This window comes from Coregonus clupeaformis, chromosome 9, assembly GCF_020615455.1.
Source record: "Coregonus clupeaformis isolate EN_2021a chromosome 9, ASM2061545v1, whole genome shotgun sequence".
NCBI lineage: Eukaryota > Metazoa > Chordata > Actinopteri > Salmoniformes > Salmonidae > Coregonus > Coregonus clupeaformis.
Window position 1 is genome coordinate 25,012,019 of NC_059200.1, and position 27,027 is coordinate 25,039,045.

Here is a 27,027-nt window from a genome sequence, read left to right on the forward strand (position 1 = left end):
CCTTGTTCTACTGCCCCGTCTATCCCAACCTGCCTTCTGGACCTCGACTACTCTCCGATCTTCAGCCCCTCCGGTAACTCGTTTCTGCCTTCTGTCTCTCACCACGATATTTGCCCAGCCCTGATCTGTACTTCTGCCTGCCATTCATATTGCTGTTGTGTGTGTGTGTTCCCCCAGGACTCCGACCACCAGATGAGCGTGCCCAGACGTTTCACCACCCTCAGCCCGATACGCCGCTCCATCACTGGGGAACACACACACTAAGCACTTGGACTGGACACCCCCGGACATTTGGTGACCCCCGGAGCACAGGTACCCACAGGAGGACCCTGAAAGACCCCTGACACCCCTGGGACTCCTCTTCCCGCCTGTAACCTTGAATAAAGAACTCTGAATTTGAACTTGCGCTCTTGGGTCCTCTTCTGTTCGTGACAGAACGATCTGACCATCATGGACCCAGCGCACTCCCCTGACCACGATGGAGGAAGAGCCAGAGAGGACTGCCCTACAGCGACTGGAACGCTCTGAGGGAGACATAAATCGGATGGCTGGCGACATCGCTTCCCCTTCTCCAGCTATTCAACCAGCAGCAACAACAGTTCCAACTGCAGCAACAACAGCTAGCCCAAGCCCTGCAACTACTCTCAAGCCCGGCTACTCCACCTGCACCCCCCTGGTCCTTTTGTTCCTGTACCACCGATACTCCTTCATCCCTCCGCTGGAGGTCCCAATGCTGCAGGCCCGGCAGTGCTGCCACCAGATCCCCACGCTCCTGAACCAAGGATTGGGAACCCGGAACGTTTTGATGGCAACCAGAAGCAAGTAAGACCATTCTTGAGCAGCTGCCGAATCCAGTTTGCACTACAGCCCAGGACTTTCTCAACAGAGGGAGCCAAGGTGGGGTATGTCATCACACATCTCACCGGTCGAGCTCGGTTGTGGGAACGGCGGAATTCGACCGGCAAACCCCAGCCTGTGCCTCCTTCAGTGCCTTTGAGGAGGAGATGTTAAAGGTCTTTGACCTAGGCTCGCCAACAGCCGAGCGTCACAAGCTCTGCTCACCATCCGTCAGGGCAATCGGACAGTGGCAGACTTCTCCATTGACTTTCGTACCCTGGCCAGTCAAAGCTCGTTTAACCCAGAGGCACTGGTGCAAGCCTTCCTCCATAGCCTGGCGGACTATATCAAGGACGAGCTTGTTTCCCATGACCCGCCCTCAACGCTTGATGCCGCCATTGACCTTGCCGTTCGCATTGACCGCCGTATACAGACCCGGAGGAGGGAGAAGGGCCGTCTCAGTCAACCTGCCATCCGTACTCGGGTCGATACCGCTTCTGTCCAGCCCCTGCCTGTCAAGTCCCATAGCCAACTCAATCAGCCTGAGCCCATGGAGATTGGCCGTGCCTCTCTGACTCCCGAGGAGCGTCGGCGCCGTCTAAGCTCCAACCTTTGCCTCTACTGTGGTGGCGAGAATCACCGTGTCGCTACTTGTCCGGCAAAAGCCGCAGCTCACCAGGTGTAGGGGAGATCCGGGTGAGCTCAACAAGCCTTCAGTCTCCCTCCATCCGAAAGACCCTGCTTCATCTCCGCCTTCAGCTTTCTGACAAGACTCATACATTGGCCGCCCTTGTGGATTCCGGAGCCGAAGCAAACATCATGGACCCTGAGCTTGCACAGCAACTGGGCGTGAACCATCATCAACTGACACAACCCATTCCTGCACGAGCCCTGGATGGGCATCATCTTGGCACTGTCACTCATATCTCCGCCCCTGTGACAATCCTGCTGTCAGGAAACCACCAGGAGTCCATCCAGTTTCACCTCCTACACTCACCTGGCCAACCACTCATTCTTGGATACCCGTGGCTCCGTCAGCACAACCCCCCACATCGACTGGGAGACAGGAACAGTCCGTGAGTGGGGGAAGGAGTTGTCACCAGACCTGTTTAAGGGGGCCACCCTGCCCGTTCACCGGGAAGGATCTAGCGCTACCTCCGACATATCCAATGTTCCGGCCTGTTACCACAGCCTGAAAGAGGTGTTCAACAAATCCAAGGCGACATCTCTACCCCCCACACAGACCCTATGACTGCGCGATTGATCTCCTGTCTGGCACAGCACCTCCCAAGGGTCGTCTGTATTCACTGTCAGCCCCGGAAAGAAAGGCCATGGAGGACTACATTAATGACTCTCTTGCCTCCGGGATAATTAGACCGTCGTCTTCCCCGCAGGAGCGGGATTCTTCTTTGTCGGCAAGAAGGACGGTTCTCTTCGTCCATGCATAGATTACCGGGGTCTGAACGACATCACGGTTAAGAATCGCTACCCACTGCCCTTACTTTCGTCTGCCTTCGAACTGCTGCAGGGAGCCACTGTATTCACTAAGCTGGACCTTCGCAATGCCTACCATCTGGTGCGGATGAGGGAGGGAGACGAATGGAAGACAGCGTTCAACACACCAACCGGCCACTATGAATATCTCGTCATGCCCTTCGGCCTCACCAATGCCCCAGCAGTTTTTCAAGCCCTAGTGAATGATATCCTCAGGGACATGCTAAATACGTTCGTATTTGTGTACCTTGACGATATTTTAATATTCTCAAAGACTCTGTCAGAACACACGCACCACGTCCGGTTGGTCCTGCGCCGCCTGCTGGAGAACTCTCTTTTCGTGAAGGCAGAGAAGTGCGAGTTCCATGCCAAGACCGTTTCATTCCTGGGGTATGTGGTGACCGAGGGCAGCATTCAGATGGATCTCACGAAGGTGTCGGCTGTCACTTCCTGGCCAGTTCCTGAGTCTCGGAAGAAGTTGCAACAGTTCCTGGGCTTTGCCAACTTTTATAGGAGATTCATCAGAAACTATAGCACAGTGGCTGCACCCCTCACGGCGCTAACCAGCACTAAACAACCGTACCAATGGACATCAGCTGCTGATAAGGCCTTCAATATCCTCAAGACATGTTTCACTTCTGCTCCCATCCTCCAGATGCCAGATGCAGCAAGGCAGTTTGTGGTGGAGGTAGATGCTTCGGACGTGGGAGTGGGTGCAGTGCTTTCTCAAAGAGCAGCTGAGGATGGCAAGATGCACCCCTGTGCCTTCTACTCCCGTCGGCTAACCCCTGCCGAATGCAACTACGACATTGGGAACCGCGAGCTGTTGGCTGTCAAGCTCGCCCTTGAAGAATGGCGGCACTGGTTAGAGGGGTCAAAGGAACCATTCGTAGTGTGGACAGACCACAAGAACCTGGAGTATATCCAAACAGCCAGGAGGCTGAACTCCCGTCAACAGCGGTGGTCTCTGTTCTTTACGCGCTTCAATTTCACGCTCTCCTACCGCCCGGGATCTCGCAACATCAAACCTGATGCTCTTTCCCGGATGTTTCAGAAGGACGAGACCACCGCCATGACAGCTCCCATTCTTCCCAGCCACTTGGTCGTAGCGGCCCTCACCTGGGAGATCGAGAAGCAGGTCATGGAGGCTCTTCGGGACCAGCCAGGTCCAAGCACCAGCGCCCCCAACCGTCTGTTTGTTCCAGCAAATCTCAGGTCACCTGTGATTCAGTGGGGCACGAATCCCGTCTGGCCTGTCATCCCGGCATCACTCGCACCCTTCATCTGGTCCGCCAGCGGTTCTGGTGGCGGGGATGAGACGGGATGTCCGAGAATTCATCCGAGCTTGTCCCACTTGTAACCGAAACAAGACTCCCAACCAGCCTCCTGCTGGGTTGCTGCAACCCCTACTCATACCCAAGAGGCCCTGGTCCCACGTTTCACTGGACTTTGTTACGGGCCTTCCGCCCTCTGACGGACACACAGTCATCCTTACCATTGTTGACCGCTTTTAGTAAGATGACCCACTTCGTGCCCCCTTCCCAAACTACCCTCTGCTAAAGAGACCTCCCAGGTGGTCCTGGAACATGTGTTTCGTATCCATGGCCTACCCCAGGATATAGTGTCAGACCGGGGCCCGCAATTCTCAGCAACCTTTTGGAAGGAGTTCTGTCATCTCCTTGGGGCCACCGCCAGCCTATCGTCTGGATTCCACCCGCAGTCAAACGGCCAGACTGAACGCATGAACCAGGAGCTGGAGAAGGCACTGAGGTGTGTGGCTTCCCAAAATCCCCGGGCCTGGGCTCAACACCTGCTCTGGGTGGAATATGCCCATAATTCACTCACCAGTTCCTCCACCGGGCTCTCCCCCTTTCAGTGTGTCTACGGGTATCAACCTCCACTGTTTGCCAGCCAGGAGGCGGATGCCACCTGTCCGTCTGCTCTTGCGTATGCCCGCCGCTGCCGCCGCACCTGGGCCCAGGCTCGCACTGTGCTCCTGAAGTCTGGAACCAGCTACGCCGTCGGTGCCAACCGACGGAGGACCCCAGCACCTACTTACCGGGTTGGTCAGAAGGTCTGGCTGTCTGCCCGGGATCTGCCGCTGCGGGTTGTATCACGAAAGCTGGCCCCTCGCTTCATTGGTCCTTTTCCTGTGCAGAAAGTCATCAGTCCAACGGCGGTCCGACTTCAGTTGCCCGCTTCCATGCGGGTCCACCCCACCTTCCACGTCTCCAAGGTCAAGCCGGTCCATGAAAGTCCCCTGGTCCCTGCAGCTCCGGCGCCACCTCCTCCGCGCCTCGTAGATGGCGGTCCTGTCTTCACCGTCCGGCGGCTGCTCCGCTCTAGGCGAAGGGGTAGGGGTCTCCAGTACCTCGTTGATTGGGAGGGATATGGTCCAGAGGAGAGGACCTGGATCCCGGCCAGGAGGATAGTGGACCGGACCCTTATCACTGACTTCCACCGACTACATCCTGATCAGCCTGCAATCCGTAGGGGGCCGTCCAAGAGGGGTTCCTAGCCGTCCGGCCCGCCCTGCTCCTGTCTCAGTGCCTGTCCTGTCTCCCGACCGTGACCCTCCAGCTCCTTCTGAGGATGAGGAGATTCACTCGGACCGCTCGGAGGAGTTCTGACCCGCCGCCTGCTCCCCTCCACCCTCCCGGCATGATGTTGTTCTTGGGACTTCTGGGGCCGTCCCTTGGAGGGGGGGTCCTGTCATGAGCACTCTCTCTTCCTGGTAGCAACATTAATTGCATTCAATTATCTTCCACTCTGCTCACCTCCCTCTCTCTACTCAGCCTAACTAGCTCCACCTGCCCTGCTCTGCTCTTGTTACCTGGCCAGCTGCACTGCATTTCCCACTCACCATCCTCACCTTGCCTCACTCTGTTCTAATTACTCTGCCAGCTGAACTGCATTTCCCCACTACCTCTCCCAGTATATCAAGCCCTGGTTTTCAGCCAAGCCCTGTCAGATCGTCTTCAAACCCGGACCAGTAACCTGCCTGTCTGCGCTCTGACTCCTGTTTGTGATACCCGATCCTTTCTTGACTGCCTCCTTGTTCTACTGCCCCGTCTATCCCAACCTGCCTTCTGGACCTCGACTACTCTCCGATCTTCAGCCCCTCCGGTAACTCGTTTCTGCCTTCTGTCTCTCACCACGATATTTGCCCAGCCCTGATCTGTACTTCTGCCTGCCATTCATATTGCTGTTGTGTGTGTGTGTTCCCCCAGGACTCCGACCACCAGATGAGCGTGCCCAGACGTTTCACCACCCTCAGCCCGATACGCCGCTCCATCACTGGGGAACACACACACTAAGCACTTGGACTGGACACCCCCGGACATTTGGTGACCCCCGGAGCACAGGTACCCACAGGAGGACCCTGAAAGACCCCTGACACCCCTGGGACTCCTCTTCCCGCCTGTAACCTTGAATAAAGAACTCTGAATTTGAACTTGCGCTCTTGGGTCCTCTTCTGTTCGTGACAATATTATCCACATCATTCCTTTATACTGAAGGCAAAAGCATGCTAAAATTCAATACATAGCCAACCTTTTTCTTTGTAGATTTAAAAAAGAATTCCATAACAAGGCATGTCAGTTAATGGGTTAATTAAGCAATAAGGTACGGGGGGTGTGGTATATGGCCAATATACCACGGCTAAGGGCTGTTCTTAGGCACGACGCAATGCCATATACCACAAAACCCTGAGGTGCCTTATTGCTATTATAACGTTATTAGAGCAGTAACAATAAATGTTTTGTCAGCCAATCAGCATTCAGGGCTCGAACCACCCAGTTTATAATGAGAAATAAATATTTGCACGAAGAGAACACCCTCTTCAATTGTATATGACAGAGGTGGGATATTATCAAATAAAGCAGCAGCCTCAACCAATTTTGGCACTGAATATCTAAATAAAATAAAATTGTATCTACTCATCCATCATTTCCCTGCAAATTGTGTATTTGGCAATAAAAAACTGGGGTGCCTTTTCAGTTGTACACAACATATTTTGCTATACAAAAGTGAAAAGTTCTTAATGCTAAAACAACTCTGCACTACGAAATAACCTAATGTTCCTTGAAAGTCCGTTTGAATACAATCATTGTGCTATTGATTGTTTTTAACATGTTTCTAATCTAATTCTTAACAAGATATGAAATATTTCTTACAAAGGGAGTGTAAAATCCAGTTAATAAGATACAATAATAAGGCATTCTCCTTGGAAGTTGTAATAAAGGTTAAGTTTATGACCATCTGGAAAATGTGTCAAACCCGTTCTTCAAACAGATACTGTAGGCTTACTCAACCAGTATTGAAAATCAACCTAGATCGATTCTATATTCTGCCACCAAAGCATCATGATGATTACCAGAACACATAATGACCTACTATCCTTATTCTGCCAATTGTTATGAATTCATTTACAAACTGGCAAATTAATACTGGGAACACTTGGAGACCATTTTGCAGTTATAACATTGTATAATGGAAGAGCTAAACCATCCAGTGAAGCTACTTGTTGTGTGAGTTATGAAATGGGAATGCGCAGTCGTAAACTCTGATTTCACATGTACTTTAAATACTTGTAGGCATGTTGTTCCAATGTGCCGAGTCAATATGGTTGTACACCGTTTCATAAATCAGTCACATGCAATAAAGCCAAGCAGAGTATCGCCAGTACAGATGGTAATACCACATAGCTCCTCTCAGCAACTTCAGTCTAGCAGGAGGGTTGAATGCCTTCACAGGGTGACAACGACAGAGGAGATCCACAGTTAGGATCCCTCCTGGATCTGTGACTGGTCGTTCCGTGGCTGCTCCTCTTGTGCCTCTTTTTGATTGGCGGAGTTGTTGCAGTTGCTGTTCTTGCTGTTGTCAGCGTTGCCGTGACTGCTAGCGCTGCCCAATCGTGATGAAGCCACCACGGCCTTTACTGCAGCCTGTCAACAAACACACAGTACACAGTATATCATTAATTGACACAGTTTAGGATTCATGTGTAGGCCCAATGTGACTATGCTGATAAATCAAGGTATTATAGCAATCATATATGTTTGTCTATGCTTGCCTTCCAAATACATTCAAAGGATCTTGACACAACTACACAATCATGAGTTTAAAATGTCCTGACATCAATAAATTAGACATGGTACTACTTGCCCTCAACTACGGTACAAAATCCTATTGAGAAACGTTGTTTTGTACCTACCTTGAGTTTTCGGCGTGCATTGAACTCCTGCAGTTTCTTCTGAGCAGTGTCCATATGGGCTGAGTTAACTGCCTTCCCAGTCACCCAGGGGTGCTGCAGCGCTTGCAAGGTCGTCAGCCGCTTCTTTGGATCCTGGACAATCAGCTTTCTCACCTACAGGACAGCAGCACGTATATATGGTTAGTAACTGGGTCACTGAGACTGAATTCATCATTTTCTTGGATGCTGTTTCTGCAGGTTTCTGTCCACATAACAAGTCAGCCCAGTTCATAATTTGGAGATAAAATTCAGAATGAACAGTAAGAGATGGATGTAGCCTGTTTGCCCTGGATTTCTAGTTACCCTCCTTTGATAATCAGACACACCTATATGGACACACTCACACTGACCATTCACCTGGGAAACATTTCACCTGACCCAATGCTACAATCACAGATGATCCAATATATTGACCGCTCTAACAATTAAAATAAATGTCTTAAAAAATGGAAGGCAATCAGGAGGAGGCAAGATCAGGTGGGACCATTCTAGTCAATGGCACAACTCTGATATAACGTTTTTTTTTCCCAAAGTTGCTGGGATGTCACGTGCCATATTTATATCAGTACACTCATAACAACCTAAGCATTACGAAACTTCTATTCGATCAAATAAGCCACACATAGCAAATAACCATTTTTTCTGGGGGGGGACCAAATTCGACACTATCATTGACCACCATACAAAACTCCTTGCCTGGTGAGCCAAAAAAATGAGAAAGCACCACTTGCTGGAGAAGACAGATTTTGGGCCCAGTTCTCCCTCTCACTTTGCCTCTTCCTCTCTTCTACAATGCAGCCAGCAACCATATGTCTAACCAATTGTCTAACCAATCGGATGCTAAAGCGCAGGCCTAGAAGTTTGCAGGGCATTACAGAAGTACAGTACAGTATGTTCTTTCAGAAGCCAAGCCAGTAGTGTACAGGACGAGAAGGGAACCCTCATGCTGGTTAGGGGAAGTAGGTTTTCATTCTCCACCAATTACTGATTTATTAATTACGCGTAAGTACCAGGGGGAAATGTCAGCCAGCGTGACTGTGGTAACCTCGGGACCCCAGGGGTGTCTTAACTAGGAACCAAACAGAACCAAACGGAAGCAAACAGAACAAAACGGGATGGGACCTACCTGAATTTGTCCAATAGAAACTCTAGTTTTCAATGAAAAACATTTTGCAACAGACAAAATGTTTTGCGACAGAATTGGCGTAATGAATACACCCCTGGTAACAGTAAATATCGTGTAGTCCCGTGTAGCTCAGTTGGTAGAGCATGGCGTTTGCAACGCCAGGGTTGTGGGTTCGTTTCCCACGGGGGACCAGTATGAAAAAAATAAAAATAAAATATATGCACTCACTAAGTCGCTCTGGATAAGAGCGTCTGCTAAAATGTAAATAAAACTCACCAGGTCCTTGGCATTGAGGGACACATTGTCCCACCAGGGGGAGACAAACTCATATTCACAGTTGAGGATCCTCTTGAACATGTACTGGTCCCCTCTGTCATCGAAGAACGGTTCAAAGCCACATAGCCTTTGAGAGAGGATGAAATACGAGGCATACATCAACCACAGACAGTTCCTGTCTATTGATTCAATAGCTGGCTACAGTCTGACAGGATCTGATAGCCACAGGGGCCTAAGCTACAACTCTATTAGAGGTGCAATCCTCCTCGCACTAAGGTTTGCTAGTCACACACTCTCTTATTCTCCCAGATTGATGTGCCTTCAAAATATGTTATTTGTACAGTTTAATATTCATTAACTGGTAGTGAGTCTGTATACCAGCGATTCTTCTGAATGCTGTTGCTAGCAGTTGCACTACCATTACCTGGCTTGCTGTATAATGGGGAACTCACACCCACATACTATGTATACCAATCAGTATGTGAAAGAAACAAAATCACTCAGAAGCTATACAACAGGAATGCACCAACACCCTTGGTTCAGAAACCAACTTTTGAGTGTCTGGTGTCACTTACAAGATATACGTGATAACTCCCACCGACCACACGTCAACCTCAGGTCCATAAGCACTTCCTCGCAGAATCTCTGGGGCTGGAGAGAGGGGAGGAAGGATAGATAGGGGAGAGATGAAAAAGAGAAGAGCAAGATGGAGGGAGGGAGGGAGGGAGAGTGGGGAGGCGGGGAGGGAGGGCGGGAGGGAGGGTGGGGAGGGAGGGAGGGAGGTCGAGGAGGGCGGGTGGGGAGGGAGGGAGTGAGGGAGGGAGGGAGGGAGGGAGGGCAGGCGGGGGAGGGGAGGGAGGGAGGGAGGGAGGGAGGGAGGGAGGGAGGGAGGGAGGGTAGGTAGGGAGGGAGGGAGGGAGGGAGGGAGGGAGGGAGGGAGGGAGGGAGGGAGGGAGGGAGGGAGGGAGGGAGGGAGGGAGGGAGGGAGGGGCAGCATAACGGGGAAGGAGAGAGACAGAGGTTAAAACACAGTAGGGAATTCTTACTCAGTAACGATTTATCCAAGGATGTACTATGTAGAATGTGGATAAATATTACAACATACACCCTGTCCTCATGGTAACCGTCTCTGCTCAAGTCTTTGCAAGTTAAGCATGCAACCAAAACAACAAAAATCTGCTAGGTCTGAAATGGCAATCTCTAGTCTAGCAGCTAGCAAATATTATGTTCCAAGTGAATGAAAAATCATCACAGTAATGGGTTACAGCTCACCACAGTATCCTGGTGTACCACAAACAGTCTTCATTGTGACCTGATCATCGATGATCTTCGACAGACCAAAATCAGCTGCAAAATGAAAGACAGAGACAGAGATATATTAAAGATTATGCCTCTTTCTGGAAGTCCTCATATCTGGTATTAGAATAAAATAGTAGAATAAAATACCGGTAGAATAGAATACAATAGAAAATAGATCATTCCAATAATAGAATATAATCGTTGGCATTGATTCCCCAATTATGTCTGATCAAGTCAGCTCTGTCTCTGATAGCACAACAGAGTCAATGGATGTTGTTTGGGATAATGGTAGTGAATCCCACAGGGTATTGAGTAACCCCACCAACCTATTTTGAGGGGAGCGTCTGGTGCTGCGGTGGCGTATAGGAGGTTCTCAGGTTTCAGGTCTCGATGCACCACGCCGTTCTCATGCAGGTACTGGACAAATACAAAGACACAAGACAACACCATAGCACCCAGGTGGCTGTCTGACTCCTACACACGTTGTGTGCTATTGATCTGTCTGCTGGGGTATGGGGCTGGACTGTTTGGGGATTTTGGGATTCAGCACCGCCGAATGAATCGGCGCCCGCTCCCACAATTCATTTTCTACACAGAACCATAACATTCCTGCTTTATAGTGCACTGTTGAAAATGCTCTATGGGTAAACAAAATACAAAGTTGAACTATCTTTCACAACCTCTATCTTATCGTTGTCTATTCTGAACTGTGTATTACACTGTGTGTGTCTGTGTGTGTGTGTGTATGTGTGTGTGTGTGTATCAGTCACCAGATGTCAACCCAATTGAACACTTTTGGAGCGACACCTGAGTAAGCGTTTTCCACCACCATCAACAATTTGTTTTGCCGGAAGAATGGAGTCGCATCCCTCCAATAGAGTTCCAGAGACTTGTAGAACATATGCCAAGGTGCATTGAAGCTGTTCTGGCTGCTCAACACCCTATTAAGACACCTTATGTTAGTGTTTCCTTTATTTTGGCAGCTACCTGTACACTGTGCTATGATACTGTGTACTGGACGTAAACATGATTTAAAGTATGTTTTAAACTATTCTTGGGTTCAGTGAGTACTTTCACCCGTGTTAACACGGTAACTCATCAAACAAGGCAATGTGAGCCATAGAAGTCTGCCCAGTTACAGAAAACAGCAGCACAAGGCAGCTACCTTGATAAGCTGGCCATTGAAAAGACGAGGTGGGATTCAAGTGAGGGAAAGCAATACATTCAAAGACTTTGTGGTGTCATGGATAAGGTATAGAGTATAGACCTACTCTATGGCTCACTGTCTTGATAATGATATTTGTTTGTAAAGCAACCTTCTTGTATAACTTATCTTCTGCACACTGTGGGTGGGTTGGTGGTTATGCAAATCCCTAGTTTCTTATGTAACATTAAGCTGTTAAAGAACCACATTCTATTCCACTGGCATGAAAATTATAAGCATCAAGGTTAGTACCGAATGAGCTACCCTTATTATGCAACAAAAACAGTCATCTTTTCTAATTGGGAATGGCTAGGTTGAATAGATCTCGTTCACAGTGAATGAAGGCATAATTTTCTCCCCACACTATGTATTGTGACAACCCCTCGGTGTAATGGCTCTGATGTCAGAGGGGAATTCTCCTCTCCTGCACAAAGCTCGATGGAGCTGACACAGATAAGGTGTCCTCTCGACAAGTAGAGAGTGGGATGGTGGGATGAAGGGATGAAGAGAAGGCGGGACGCACACGCACACACCACCACAGATATCTCAGGTCTCCCACGGCTGCCATAGCACCACTCAAAATAAGCTATTCTGGCCAATAGGCCAACGACACAGCTCTGTGTTCTCATTGACAGTGGATCTCTTCTGATAGAGAAAGTAAAGTACCTGAGAGGTGGGCTAGCCAATGTATTTGGCCAATGAGGAAAATATTAGCTCTCAATGGTAAGTCTCAACATCAAGAACATTAGCTAACCTAATACCGTCTTTTGACAGTAAAGAACTTAACAACGGATCTAAAACGTGGTTCCAGATTCTCCATGTCCAAAATAATCAACACATTGTGATGATAAGATAACACCAAATGAGGTGCCTATAATAAAGGACTCAAATCTGTCACAAACAGAGTGGGGACTTAAGTGTAGACGTGCCAGTGAGATTGGCGGGACATGAGGCTACCAAGATGCTCCACTGGGACGTTAGCTAGATATCCAGATGGCTTTGATCATGTAACAGACAGACCGCAGAACCTCTCTGCCGTTTCCGAAGTGGCCGTGTACACTGTAAATAAATCACTCCCAATCAACACGGAACAAAGACTTCCTCGACGCTTGCTCAACAACACAAGGAAACTTCAAAAAGACCTGGAGGCTTCAGAAATCCCGTTTTTTCTCTCCTCAGTAAACCCGTTGGGAAAACAGCAGCTGTTTCAGACTGACTACACCACCAAGCCCTGAGCTGATTTAAATAGACCCCTCTGTGTTTGCAAACATTGCCGCACGAGGGCGATGTGCACAAGATGGTGACAGAACAAGGGGGAGTTGTTATAGAACGCCAGCAAAAACAATCCTCTATTTACATGTTGCTTATGAGTGCATTTCACACTACTTTTGGATTATAATAGGATGTTAAGGCTCGTATGAATGTCCTACTTAATATAATGTTCATGTCATCATCGCAAATCAACTGCATTATACTTTAAAAAAATACTTCAACTTCAACCAGTAAAATGGCTCTTTGGCTAGCTTTTGCTACATCAATGAGCTTCAGCATTCTAGCTAACAACTGCTGAATCCAAAATATTTTTTTTGCAAAGACCACAACCAAATATAATCTTAGCGACTGTTCAAGCAAGAATCAAAACCTAACTGTAAGCCTATGAGAACCCCCAAAAAGTATTTTGTTTAGAAGTAATAAAAACATAAATCTAGGCTATGTTGAATGGGCGCAGTTGGCGATGGCTTTCTTACCATGGGCGCATGTGTGTGTGACGTCAGTGTGTCGTGTACTGGAAAAGGGTCTATGTGTTAAAAAAAATCCCTGTTTTACTATTTCATCTCCTTAGCAACAGCAATCTAACAGAGGATCATGGAAGACACTAACAGGACTCCTAACATGAGGAAGAAGACATATGCCTTGGTCCATGTTGATGACATTTCAAAGATAGCTCAGTGAGAGACAGACACGTTTTGTTCTTTACAATGTATAGATAAGGGGAAGGCGGTGTGAATGTGTGATGGTGCCTCCCAGCTATGCAGGTCAAAAGCATTACAGTATGTCAGAGTTTGCTAGACATTTTTTAGCCTACTTTCTGACAGGTGTCAGAGAAAGGAAGTCAGCTTACTGCAACAGCTTCTAATACTTGTATGACAGCATCAGCAGCATCCCGCTCAGTGTAGAAGCCCTTCTCCACAACCCTGAGAGAAAAACATGTTGTGATTGTTGTAACAGAGGAATGGCACAGAGTGTGTGAGTGTGCGTGTGCGTGTGACCATTAGGGCAGTTAACTAACCTATCAAATAGCTCTCCTCCAGTCACAAGCTCCAAGACCAGACTGATCTCTGATGGGGTCTCAAAGATCTCTTTTAGTTTGATCTGAAAAAAATAAATAAAAAAAACATAAATTCAGTATCAATAAAAAACATAATAACAATCGTTAATTCTAGGCAAAGACAGCACAAAAGTGTGTAGAACCCTCACAATGTTAGGGTGAGAGAGTCGAAGTAGAACACCTATCTCTGTCCTAACTATCTTCTTATCCACCTGCAGGAACAAAATAGAACTGGGTTAAGGAAGAAAAATTAGCCTGTTGTACTCTCTGGGTAAAAAATTACACTAAGACCATGATGAACATCCAGTGAGAACTTACTGTTTTCTTCAGTGTTTTCACTGCGTACGGCTTCTGTGTTCCCTTCTGTCGACATCTGCACACCACCGACGTTGCTCCCCTAAATGCAGAGGGAATACACAGTTAAGCTACAAGAACAACTGTCAAGTGGGTAGGGAGTAGCAACACATTGTGCACAGCGCCCAAGACACTGACTCCCGGGAAATGGTGAATAGGCTTTGATGTGGTTATTTTGTACTTCCATTATGGCTGGGCAGCCTACAGTGCCTACACTCTTAGAAAAAAGGGTTCCAAAAGGGTACTTCGGCTGTCCCCATAGGATAACCCTTTTTGGTTCCAGGTAGAACCCTTTTTGGTTCCAGGTAGAACGCTTTTGGGTTCCATGTAGAACCCTCTGTGGAAAGGGTTCCACATGGAACCGAAAAGGGTTCTACATGGAACCAAAAAGAGTTGTTCAAAGGGTTCTCCTATGGGGACAGCCGAATAACCATTTTAGGTTGTCTGAATTGTACTTCCATTATGGCTGGTTAGCCTACAGTACTTAGAGTGTTTGTCTGAATTGTAAGTGGGGCAATTCTCCAAAATAAAGTAGACAAATTCCACCACAATCCCATAGACTTATACAGTACAACAGTAGTAGGCAGATACGGAGATTAGGCCTATATTCCTTCAGGTTTAAACATCAGTTGAAATGGGTTAGCAGTTTGTTCACCTCTTTAATTAAAATCCCTGGGCCTCTCAGAGTAGGAGTGCTGATCTAGGATCTGTTTGGCCTTTTAGATCATAATGAATATGATTATATGGACAGGGGGGACCTGATCCTAGATCAGCACTCCTACCCTAAGACAAAACTAACTAAGATCTACTTTAAATGTATTCAAACATAAAAAGTAGTACTGTTAGTTCTGAATATAATTCCACTTTGCATTTAGCATCTTTCACATGTACAACCTGACCCTGCTAGTGTCAGAGGAGTTGAGATGAGAGTTTAAAGAGAAGATTGCTATAATGGGTCCAAGAAAGCAAGAGGAATCCACACTGTGTTGCAGTACAGCAGTACATAAAAAGGTAGGCTAAATTCCAATGCGCAAATACATCTAATTTGTTTGCACAGCTTACAATTAGCAGGGAGAGGGAAGAGGGAGAAAGGGAGAGAGAGAGAGATAGGCAGCTTTTGTGTTCAGAGGAAAGCATATGGGCTCCCATTAGGAGTCCAGACCCCAATACTCACCATTACTACAGAACACTCTCTCTCCCCCTCTCTTTGTCTCTTGCCCCCTCTCTTTCTCTCTCTTACTCCCACACACCTCCTCTCTATCTCTCTCCCTCTCTCTTTCTCTCCCACACATTCTCTCTCTCTCCTTGTCCTGCCTCTCTCCCACACATTCTCTCTCTCTTTCAATATATACCATTCAGCAGACGCTTTGTTCCAAAGCGACTTAACAGTCATGCGTGCACAAATTTTACGTATGTGTGGTCCCGGGAATGAAACCCATTATACTGGCTTTGCAAGCGCCATGCTCTACCAACTGAACACTCTCTCTCTCTCCCTCTCTCTCTCTCTCTGTCTTCCCCTCTCTCTCTCTCTCTCTCTCTCTGTCTCTCTCTCTCTCTGTCTCTCTGTCTTCCTCTCTCTCTCTCTCTCTCTCTCTCTCCCTCTCTCTCTCTCTCTCTCTCTCTCTCTCTCTCTCTCTCTCTCTCTCTCTCTCTCTCTCTCTCTCTCTCTCTCTCTCTCTCTCTCTCTCTCTCTCTCTCTCTCTCTCTCTCTCTCTCTCTCTCTCTCTCTCTCTCGTGGGGAAGACCATCACGGCTGGTCCATGTGAACAGACATAAGGCAGGCATGACAGCCAGATCACAGCTTCAATCTAAGCACAACAACATCCAAGAGTCTGAGGAGAGAGAGTTCAGATGAAAAGCTACACTTGGATTGTACTCTATTATTGTGCAATGGATCTCAGGGGCAAAGGCGTAGGCCTATCTGAGCAAATGACGCAAATCAAATAAACACTAATAGCTAAATATCATCAAATTGTTATCAGGCTGATTAGATTACCTCATCCTAGCGTACCCTCCTCCCTCCTTGGATCTCTCCCTGTAATGTCTACAATGCCTAATTTCATTAAATCATTAAATGTTAATGTTGTACAGAACAATTCAACTTCTTCCTGCATTGTTTCTGTCATACTTATTCCATGATTTTCATGAATTATTTAGCATTGTGTTGAACCTCTCAACCCAAGCAGAGATAAACATTATTTCATCCTGAAGTCATTGTACAGACAGCAGATGAGTGAAGATGCTGGTTCATTTAGCTTGGAAGGATGACACCCTGAGAATGAAGGTTATTGTTGCTGTCAGTTCTAGTGCTAAACTGTGCAGAGACTGGCAAAAGAGATCTACATCTACAGATCTAGCCACTAAACTGAACAGAGGTCTACACACACACACACACACACACACACACACACACACACACACACACACACAGAGAGAAAATTAGCTATTAATATAATCAGATTCAGAAAGGCTTTTCTCTGATAAGGGATTCAATTGTGGGATCATTTAACTAACAAATTGGTCTTCTACATCAAGGCCAGAGAGCTCCATCCAAGATCATCAGTGATGAGTTCCAGTAATTGACTAATGGATCATATTCATAATTCTGGAATGGCCATATCCATCCACAGCACCAAGATAATATCAGAATGGGCTTGGATTCTACCTGGATTTTGTTGGAGAGGCTTCCATTAAATAACACCCTCTGTGTTCTGTTAGACAGGTAACTCTTTATCCACAATATAGCAGGGGGTGTAAAGCCACAACACATACATTTTTCCAGCAACAGACTATGATCAATAATGTCAAAAGTATAACAAAACAGCCCCCACAATATTTTTGTGTAAGTGCTGTGCTTGTTGAATGTCCTTCCCTATAAGCATGCTGAAAGTCTGTGGTCAATTTGTTTACTGAAAAATTGCATTGTATCTGGTCAAACACAATTTTTTCCAAAAGTTTACTAAGGGTTGGTAACAGGCTGATTGGTAGCTTAGTGGTTAAGAGCGTTGTGCCAGTAACCGAAAGGTCGCTGGTTCTAATCCCCAAGCCGACTAGGTGAAAAATCTGTCGATGTGCCCTTGAGCAAGGCACTTAACCCTGATTGCTCCTGTAAGTCGCTCTGGATAAGAGCGTCTACTAAATGACTAAAATGTAAAATGTGATTGGTCGGCTATTTGAGTCGGGCTTTACTATTCTTAGGTAGGGGAATAACTTTTTATTCCCTCCAGGCCTGAGGGCACACACTTTCTAATTGGCTTAAATTGAAGATATGGCAAATAGGAGCTGCAATATCGTCCACTATTATCCTCAATTGTCAGACCCCGTGGCTTGTCATTGTTGATAGACAACACTACTTTTTTCACCTCTTCCACACTTACTTTACGGATTTCAAAATTACAACACTTGTCTTTCATAATTTGGTCAGATATACTTGGATGTGTAGTGTCAGCGTTTAGCTAATCCCATAAACTCTAAATGCAACACTAGTTTTGTCAGCTTCCTGCCTCCTGTTTGTCTCCGGGCCTCTAGAGGTCATCTGTGTTCCCCTCTGCCTTAGTTCTTCCTCGTGTGTGTCAGCTTCCTGCCTCCTGTTTGTCTCCGGGCCTCTAGAGGTCATCTGTGTTCCCCTCTGCCTTAGTTCTTCCTCATGTGTCCTAATTAGCTTGATCCAGGTCACCTGTGCCTTGTTTCCCCTTGTGTATTTTAGCTGTGTGTTTTCCCCTTGTTTCTCACTTGGTTATTGCGTCCTGACTATGTGTCTCCTGCTTTGTCCCACCGTGTCTGTCCTAGTAAGTTGTTCAAAGTTATCTTTAGTTTGTTTTTCTCCCCTCGTGGAGTTGTTTTGTTTTGCCTCCTGTTTTGGAACATTAAATCTACTTGCCTGGAGTATTGCCTTGGGTGTTTCATTTGGGTCCTACAACACCTCCTCTGTGGCTAAGGGGTAGTACCCCCAGCTCTCCACATCTGAGACCGGAGTTTCTAGCCCGGCTTGTGACAGAAACACCATTTGTGGTTAATGGCTCTCACTGTGGTTCGCTGGAGTCCCAAAGCTTTAGAAATGATCTGTCACAAGCCGGGCTAGAAACTCCGGTCTCAGATGTGGAGAGCTGGGGGTACTACCCCTTAGCCACAGAGGAGGTGTTGTAGGACCCAAATGAAACACCCAAGGCAATACTCCAGGCAAGTAGATTTAATGTTCCAAAACAGGAGGCAAAACAAAACAACTCCACGAGGGGAGAAAAACAAACTAAAGATAACTTTGAACAACTTACTAGGACAGACACGGTGGGACAAAGCAGGAGACACATAGTCAGGACGCAATAACCAAGTGAGAAACAAGGGGAAAACACACAGCTAAAATACACAAGGGGAAACAAGGCACAGGTGACCTGGATCAAGCTAATTAGGACACATGAGGAAGAACTAAGGCAGAGGGGAACACAGATGACCTCTAGAGGCCCGGAGACAAACAGGAGGCAGGAAGCTGACACACACGAGGAAGAACTAAGGCAGAGGGGAACACAGATGACCTCTAGAGGCCCGGAGACAAACAGGAGGCAGGAAGCTGACAAGTTTAGGTGAGACAATATTGCATTTAGGAGGGAATAAAAGAAAACCCGACCCTGGGCAAAAACAGTGACATTGATACATTGTGGGAGGCAACAAGTATGCCTATGCAAATTAGATTCATTAAGATAAGAACTGTCTATGAAGAGGATGACACAGACAACAGGATAATAATAATAATAATAATAATAATAATAATAATAATCTGCAATCTGAATGGCATAATACGATTCCCCCCTGGAAACCACACTGACCTCACCCTCTTTTAGTTAATAAGTGTCACATTTATATCACCAGCATAAAGTGGGACAAATGTAGGACAAGTGGAATATGATGACTGCAAATGTCACTCACAATTTAGGATGCCCATTGTTTAAAATAAATGTCTCATTAATCTTTTACACAACTGATGGTTGTCGTCCTCAACAGGACTGTACAGGATTAGTGCCTGTCATGTGGCTTTACACAGCATGAATGAAAATAACAAATGAACTTCAATTTAAAAACTACTGGTTCTTTTCAATCATAGTCATTTGAATTTAACTCATGTAGAGCTTTCACAAAATGAATTTGTCGTATTACAGTGCATTACAGTAAACTGGGCCTAAACCCCCAAAAGACATTTATATTATTTATACTACTCAACAATATGACTATGTAACTACAACTGTAGAAGTTCTACCGATTGAATGAAACTCAAATAAACCCTCAAGCTTTTCTAAACCAACAAAACAAGTAATCTGAATGAAGGCATATCTTTGCTGTTGCAGCTCATTGCTGCCTGCCTTTATATGACACAAGCTGCTCCTGTTTCAGTGTTGTACTCACACAGCATTATGTAATCCCAGCAGAGATGCTGCTGCTCCTGTTTCAGTGTTGTACTCACACAGCATTATGTAATCCCAGCAGAGATGCTGCTGCTCCTGTTTCAGTGTTGTACTCACACAGCATTATGTAATCCCAGCAGAGATGCTGCTGCTCCTGTTTCAGTGTTGTACTCACACAGCATTATATAATCCCAGCAGAGATGCTGCTGCTCCTGTTTCAGTGTTGTACTCACACAGCATTATGTAATCCCAGCAGAGATGCTGCTGCTCCTGTTTCAGTGTTGTACTCACACAGCATTATGTAATCCCAGCAGAGATGCTGCTGCTCCTGTTTCAGTGTTGTACTCACACAGCATTATATAATCCCAGCAGAGATGCTGCTGCTCCTGTTTCAGTGTTGTACTCACACAGCATTATGTAATCCCAGCAGAGATGCTGTTGCTCCTGTTTCAGTGTTGTACTCACACAGCATTATGTAATCCCAGCAGAGATGCTGCTGCTCCTCTCAGGAGAAAGATGAGCTACATTCATGCATTCAGCTGGGGCCACTGCCTGTCTGCTCAGACGCAGAGCCAAATAGCTTCCCTCTGGTCTCCGATTGAGAATGCTCAAAGTCCAAAGCTTTAACTGTGTGTGATGGTATAACTGGGGCTAGGAGTTATTCCAGACCATGTGAATTGAGCATGAAAAGCACGAGCCCTAGGTAGGTAGCCCATAATTATTCCTGATCAGGGTAAACGCCTGGCCCTAGTGATGGTATAAGTGCTATACCCAAAGCCATGTAAAGCTATATGTTCAACATTCAACTTGCCAACGCTAAGATATATTTTGTCACTTGTCAACCTTGCAGACGTATAGTTAGTCTGATCATACACTATAAATTAACATATCGGCCTCACCTTACAAGGTGTAAGACCACCTATAGTAACAATCAGGTGTTTGGTACTGTAAACTCCTGTGGACTAAGCCCACCTGAGCCAACAAAGATAGCCTATATTCAACCCTAAGTATAATGCAATGGGCTCTATTCTCGGCTGGCGTAAAGGCGGCGCTAGTGTCACATGCACTTTACTTTGCAATTTCGTCATGTAAAAACTGGCGCACTAGCATTTTCCAGCCCTAACGCCAGTTCGGCAATTTACTGAGGCATGGACATTTCTGAGGCGTGTCCTTAAAAACATGATCCAAAGTGCTAATTTCAGGCAGCGCTGGTAGGGATATTTAAGACCAACCAAAAGCTGGTTTTAGCGGTAACACAGTTAGTTATGGCATGAATTTTGACAGCGGAAACACAGCCTATCCAGCCGTGATGCACACTGCCCATATGCGCATGGAACAATATGTGATTTGGTGCCTGTATACTTATTACTATACGTATTTAGAAACATAAAACACTCATGTTTCTTCCCCATTTCATTGTATTTGATTAAAAACAAAGCATAGCCTCCCCTACTCTCAGTTGTTTATTAATTTTTTATTTAACCTTTATTTAAGTAGGCAAGTCAGTTAACCTCTACAGGATCGGTGTCCCGTATAGGGGACAGTTGAGCTAACGTGCGCTAATGTGATTAGCATGACTGTTGTAAGTAACAGCAAAATGTCCAGGACATAGACATGTCTTATATGGGCAGAAAGCTTAAATTCTTGTTAATCTAACTTCACTGTCCAATTTACAGTAGCTATTACAGTGAAAAGGACCAAGCTATTTTTAACTGCCATAAATGTTATTCATGTCATTATTAATGTTATTCATGTCATTATTAGGGCAGCAGGTAGCTTAGTGGTTAAGAGCGTTGTGCCAGTAACCGAGAGGTTGCTGGTTCGAATCCCCGAGCCGACTAGGTGAATAATCTGTTGATGTGCACTTGAGCAAGGTACTTAACCCTAATTGCTCCTGTAAGTCACTCTGGATAAGAGCGTCTGCTAAATGACTAATTATTATTATAATTATTATTAATAGGTTTTACATAATATCATTATTATTTGTACAACTTGTATTTTGAATATTGATTTTGCTTGTATTTATGTGATAGGAACTATCTGTACATTCTATGTTGTGTTGGGACGCTTTTAGTGGTGACAAGTTCCAGACATCGCGGTAAAGTAGCGGTGGTAAAGTTTAGTACTCTGAAAGATAAGTTAAATTAACGACGTGTTTATTTACAAGTATTCTTGTTTCTAAGTGGACCCATTTCCCTCTCAGTTGTGTGCAGCCAGCGAGGTATGTTCATTATGTTAATGATTTGTCGCGCATATTTACGTGCAAGGTTTCTGTAACGTGAACACCAACTTGTTTTTTGTGCATGTGTTGAAATGTATTTAAACAGTTCGACGGTGGATTGATGACGGTGGAGAATTTAGTAGAAGAATAAATCCATCAGTAACCAGAACAGCGGCGTCGTGTATTTCCTGGAGGGAGTGATAGTCGAACTCGAGTCTGCGTGATCGTTTCCTGACCTGCTCTGCAAGACGGCTCGTCAAGACGGACTCACAGATAAGCCACTGTTCAGTGTTAAAGGACTCACACAAGTTCATCCGTTTTTATTTTTCATGAAGACGTCCGTAAGTCAGACACTTAAGTTTGTGTTCTGAAAAGGTGACACAAGGATTGGAAAATATAAAGGACTTCAAAGGGCTGTGTGTAGCCAAGTAACATAACAGTGTGTAACAAGATATTAAGAGACATTAATGTAAGTGATTTAGCGATATTGATAATTCTTTATTTCATTGAATATAAGTCATTGATTTACTTAAGAAGAGGATTTATGTTTGTGCATTTAAGAAAGCTGTTATTTTGAGTGATTCTGCAACATTTCAAAATCTTTATAATGCCTGCCTTTATTCTGAAGGGTTAATTTCAAAGACAATAACTTAACTTGGCATATTCTATTCTCTTGAGTATTTCTTTTTGTAAAATGTTTGTTGTAAACTCTACTGTTTATTTAAGACAACTGTCTTGTGTACAGGTTACTTTCAAATAAGTTAATATGTCACATAGAAGTAAAGAGAGTCAGTGTAAAGGATCACTCGTAGAGCCAGTAGAAGAGACAGAGCAGACAGATGAGTCTAGCGTTGTACAAGAAGCAGTACAGTCTGAAGAGCCTCGACGAAGTGGAAGAGCCCGTACATTAACGGAAAAGGGAAAAGAATTTCAGAAAGAAAAAACAAAATAACTACTAATTCGCTTTGACAGCATTTATGAACGCTGGAAAGTTTTAACTAAGGTGGCTAAGAAATCAGTTACAAAACAAGATCCAAGCAACATCCTACACGAACACAGCAGCACTATTCAAAGAGAGTTATCTGAACTGAATAATGTTTATGAAGAATATCGCAGGATTGACAGCCCAGCTCACGAGATGCGCCGCAAGCTGGATAAATGTATATCAGTCACCAAGATTGTTGTACACAACGCGCAATCTCAAATTCAAGGAACAAAGGAGGAACTGATTTGGCCGGATGCAAGCTCCGTATTCGCATCTACGATTTCCAGTGTGTCATCTCCAGACTTTAAGTCTTCTAAGGCCACTTCCATTCGCTCTAATGTATCCTCAGTTAAACGACAAGAAGCCGCTGCTGAGTATGCAGCCACAAAGGCTGTGTTGAAGATTATGGCTGAGCAAGAGTGCCACCAAGAGAAACTCCAAAGACTTGAAGTTGAGGACAAGAAGATAGTTGCAGAGCAAGAAGTAGCTGCAGTAACTCGTCGTCTTCAAGGCGAAAGAGAAGAGACTGAACGTAAGATAGAAAAGGAGAGACAAGAAGCTTTGCTCTTAAAGAAACAGCAAGAAGAGAATGCTGCAAGGAAAATATATGTAGAAGACTTAAAAAGAGAGCTTGGACGTTTAGAGGAGATAAAAAGACTGAACGCGGCCAGAGCAAGGCTTCAAGTCTATGACGAAAATGAGTTGTATCCAGACCAAAGGCTTACTCCACATAAGTCTGAGCTGCCTACATTTGAGCAACCAATTGATCAGGTGAATCCTGTGTATCAGCACCCACAACCACTAAGGGATGTGGCTCCAAGAAGTGTGCTTCAAAACGACACAAGAGAGCTTGTGAAAGTCCTGGCTGAGGCTATATCAGCAAATAGGCTTCCCATTCCAGAGCCTACAATTTTTTGTGGGGATCCACTCAAGTTTAACCATTGTAAGTCTTCCTTTCAGACACTGATTGAGAGAAAAAATATTCCAGCTGCAGAGAAAATCTTCTTCCTTCAGAAATATGTGGGAGGAGCAGCTAAAGAAGCAGTAGAAGGTTATTTTCTGATCGATTCAGAAGATTCATATCATGCAGCATGGGACCTGCTCAAGGAACGTTATGGTGAGCCGTTTGTGATTGCCAAGGCCTTCCGAGACAAATTACATGCTTGGCCAAAACTAGCTCCTAAGGAGAGTGCAGACTTAAGAAAATTTGTAGACTTTCTAAGTAGTTGTGAATTCGCTATTGCTCACAATGAGAGTCTAAAGGTTCTTAATGATGATATTGAGAATCAAAAACTAGCTGCCAAACTACCCGACTGGTTAAGTAGCAGATGGAACCGAAGGGCCACACAATACCAACTGGAACACAGAAGGTTCCCAAGCTTTAACTATTTTGTGACATTCCTGTCGATGGAAGCTAGTATTGCGTGCAACCCTATAACATCCTACAACGCATTACGACAAAGTGAACCTGATAAAGCAAAGATCAAGAACCAAACTGTAGGTGCCAAGATCTTCACAACTAACATCAGTGAGAGAAACATAGTCACATGTGTGTTATGTAAGAAATTAGGACACAGTTTACACAAGTGCTTCAAATTCATTGAAAGGACAGTCGCGAACGAGTCAAGTTCATTCAGAATGAAAGACTGTGCTTCGGATGTTTAAGTCCTGGCCATCAATCCAAGAGCTGCAGTAGCCGGATGGTCTGTGACACCTGCTCAAAACGTCATCCCACATGCCTACACGAAGATCGCTCAAAACAAGAACCAAAAGGGGGAAACATCTAAAGACATAAGTTATGGCAAGGAAAGAAAGCTACTGTCAACACAAGAGGTTATCAAGGAAACCACATCCAACAGAGTTGTGCAAGATGGCAATACTACACAGACTTCAGCGATAGTACCTGTCTATGTGTCAACGCAAAGTGATTCAAGTAAGGAAGTTCTTGTCTATGCTCTGCTAGATTCACAAAGTGATTCTTCCTTCATTCTTGAGGAAGTAGCAAACATTCTAGATACGAACACGGAACAAGTGAAGCTGAAACTATCTACAATGTCGTCAAAAAGGACAATTGTACCCTGTAAAAGACTCAAATACCTACAAATAAGAGGTCTATTCTCCTCTAAGAAGATCACAGTGCCAACAACGTACACTCGTGAATTTATCCCTGCCAATCGGACACACATTCCAACTTCAGAGACCGCTAAAGCATGGCCTCATATGGAGCATCTTGCAGAACACATTGCACCGCCAAAGGAATGTGAAATTGGTCTGCTAATCGGATACAATTGCCCACAAGCGCTAATGCCCAGAGAAGTCGTATGTGGAGAAGAAAACGAACCCTTTGCTCAGAGAACTGATCTAGGTTGGAGCATAGTGAGTTATGGTGACCCACAAGAGCACTACAGTGATGCAATTGGAGTAAGTCACCGCATCATTGTAAGGAAAGTGACACCTGAACCCAAACCAACAATCAAGCTCAAAGGTGATGTTCACTATGTTTGCAAGACTCAGATCAAGGAAATGATCAGTCCAAATGATGTAATTAAGGTACTAGAATCTGATTTCAGTGAAAGAGTTGAAGAAGATGCAACCGTCTCTCAGGAAGATCTCCACTTCTTGACTAAGCTGAGAGATGAAATCAAACACAAACAAGATGGTCATTATGAAATGCCCTTACCTTTCAAACAAGACAGACCAAATCTACCCAATAATAAGTCATGTTCTGTTCAGCGTCTAAGAGGCTTGGAACGAAGGCTCAAGAGAGACCAGAAATACTGCTCAGACTACATGAACTTCATGAAAGATATCATTGCTCGTGGTGATGCTGAGAAGGTTCCCGAAAAGGAACTCAACAATCATCCAGCCTGGTATATTCCCCACCACGGGGTATACCACCCTCAAAAGCCTGGAAAGATACGCGTCGTCTTCGATTGCTCAGCAAGATTCCAAGACACGTCATTGAATGACCACCTTCTTACTGGGCCAGAGCTCACAAATACCTTGGTGGGAGTTCTCTGCAGGTTTCGCAAGGGCCCAATTGCTATTATGTGTGATGTGGAGCGAATGTTCCATCAGTTCCATGTAAGACCAGAAGACCAAGACTACCTGAGGTTCTTATGGTGGGAGAATGGTGACCTGATGTCTCCGCCATCAACTTTCCGGATGAAAGTCCATCTGTTTGGGGCAGCCTCCTCACCCGGCTGTGCCAATTTTGGTCTCAAACATCTAGCCGCTAAAGGTCAGGATCAATTTAACCAAAACGCTGTTAAATTCATCCAAAGGAATTTTTATGTTGACGATGGACTGGTGAGTGTAACGTCTGATGCTGAGGCAATTCAACTCATCAAGGAAGCAAGAGGTCTTTGCAGCACAGGCAAGCTAAGACTACATAAGTTCGTCTCCAACAGCAAGCATGTATTGAAATCAATACCAAAGGAAGAGTGCGCTGAAAGTGTCAAAAAACCTTGATATGGCTTTGGGAGAGCCACTCATGGAAAGAGCTCTCGGAGTGCAATGGTGCGTGTCCTCTGATGACTTTCAGCTCAGAGTTACAGTCAAGGAACACCCGTTGACCAGAAGAGGAGTGCTATCAACAATTATTATTATTATTATTATTATTATTTAGCTTCCATCTACGATCCATTGGGGTTCGTAGCCCCATTCATTCTCCTAGGAAAGCAGATATTGCAACAACTGTGTCGAGACAAGGCCGGTTGGGATGAACCACTCTCAGAGGAGCTCAAGACACAGTGGGAATCTTGGCTACAAGATCTACAAAACTTGTCTAATGTAAGGATCAGAAGGTGCTATATTCCAGCAAACTTCATAGATGTCAAACAGTACGAGCTTCACCACTTCTCAGATGCCAGCGTCACAGGCTATGGGGAGTGTGGTTATCTCAGAACAATCAACACCAATGGGGATGTCCATTGTTCGTTAGTCATGGGGAAAGCACGTGTTGCCCCCACCAAAGTGACCACAATACCACGCCTTGAGTTATCTGCAGCAGTGGTAGCAGCAAGGACAAGTGTTGTGCTCAGAAAGGAGCTCGAAATAGATGGTCTTCAAGAACATTTTTGGACAGACTCAAAGGTTGTCCTTGGATATATAAACAATGATGCAAGACGATTCCACGTCTTTGTGGCTAACAGAATCCAAAGAATCAAGTCCACTACAGATTCAAAGCAATGGCGATTTGTACGTTCTGAAGATAATCCTGCGGATCATGCTTCAAGAGGCCTAAAGGCAGATT

General features: G+C 45.5%; 1 protein-coding gene across 2 annotated transcripts in view; it reads right to left on the bottom strand.

Moving 5' to 3' along the window:
- Positions 1–6,075: 6,075 nt before the first annotated feature.
- The window catches only part of LOC123491562 (calcium/calmodulin-dependent protein kinase type IV-like), a 46,438-nt gene continuing 25,486 nt past the window's right edge, over positions 6,076–27,027 (bottom strand). The window contains exons 2-11 of one of the 2 annotated variants that reach the window (XM_045222539.1): positions 14,138–14,216; positions 13,969–14,031; positions 13,781–13,863; positions 13,613–13,685; positions 10,613–10,703; positions 10,260–10,334; positions 9,563–9,638; positions 8,988–9,114; positions 7,547–7,699; positions 6,076–7,277 (exon numbers count right to left, since the gene is read on the bottom strand). In XM_045222539.1, coding sequence (XP_045078474.1) covers positions 7,113–7,277; positions 7,547–7,699; positions 8,988–9,114; positions 9,563–9,638; positions 10,260–10,334; positions 10,613–10,703; positions 13,613–13,685; positions 13,781–13,863; positions 13,969–14,031; positions 14,138–14,216 — 985 coding nt within the window. In that variant the 3' untranslated portion in view covers positions 6,076–7,112. The remainder of the gene's footprint in view (positions 7,278–7,546; positions 7,700–8,987; positions 9,115–9,562; positions 9,639–10,259; positions 10,335–10,612; positions 10,704–13,612; positions 13,686–13,780; positions 13,864–13,968; positions 14,032–14,137; positions 14,217–27,027) is intronic. The other variant, XM_045222540.1, reaches the window with a different exon arrangement.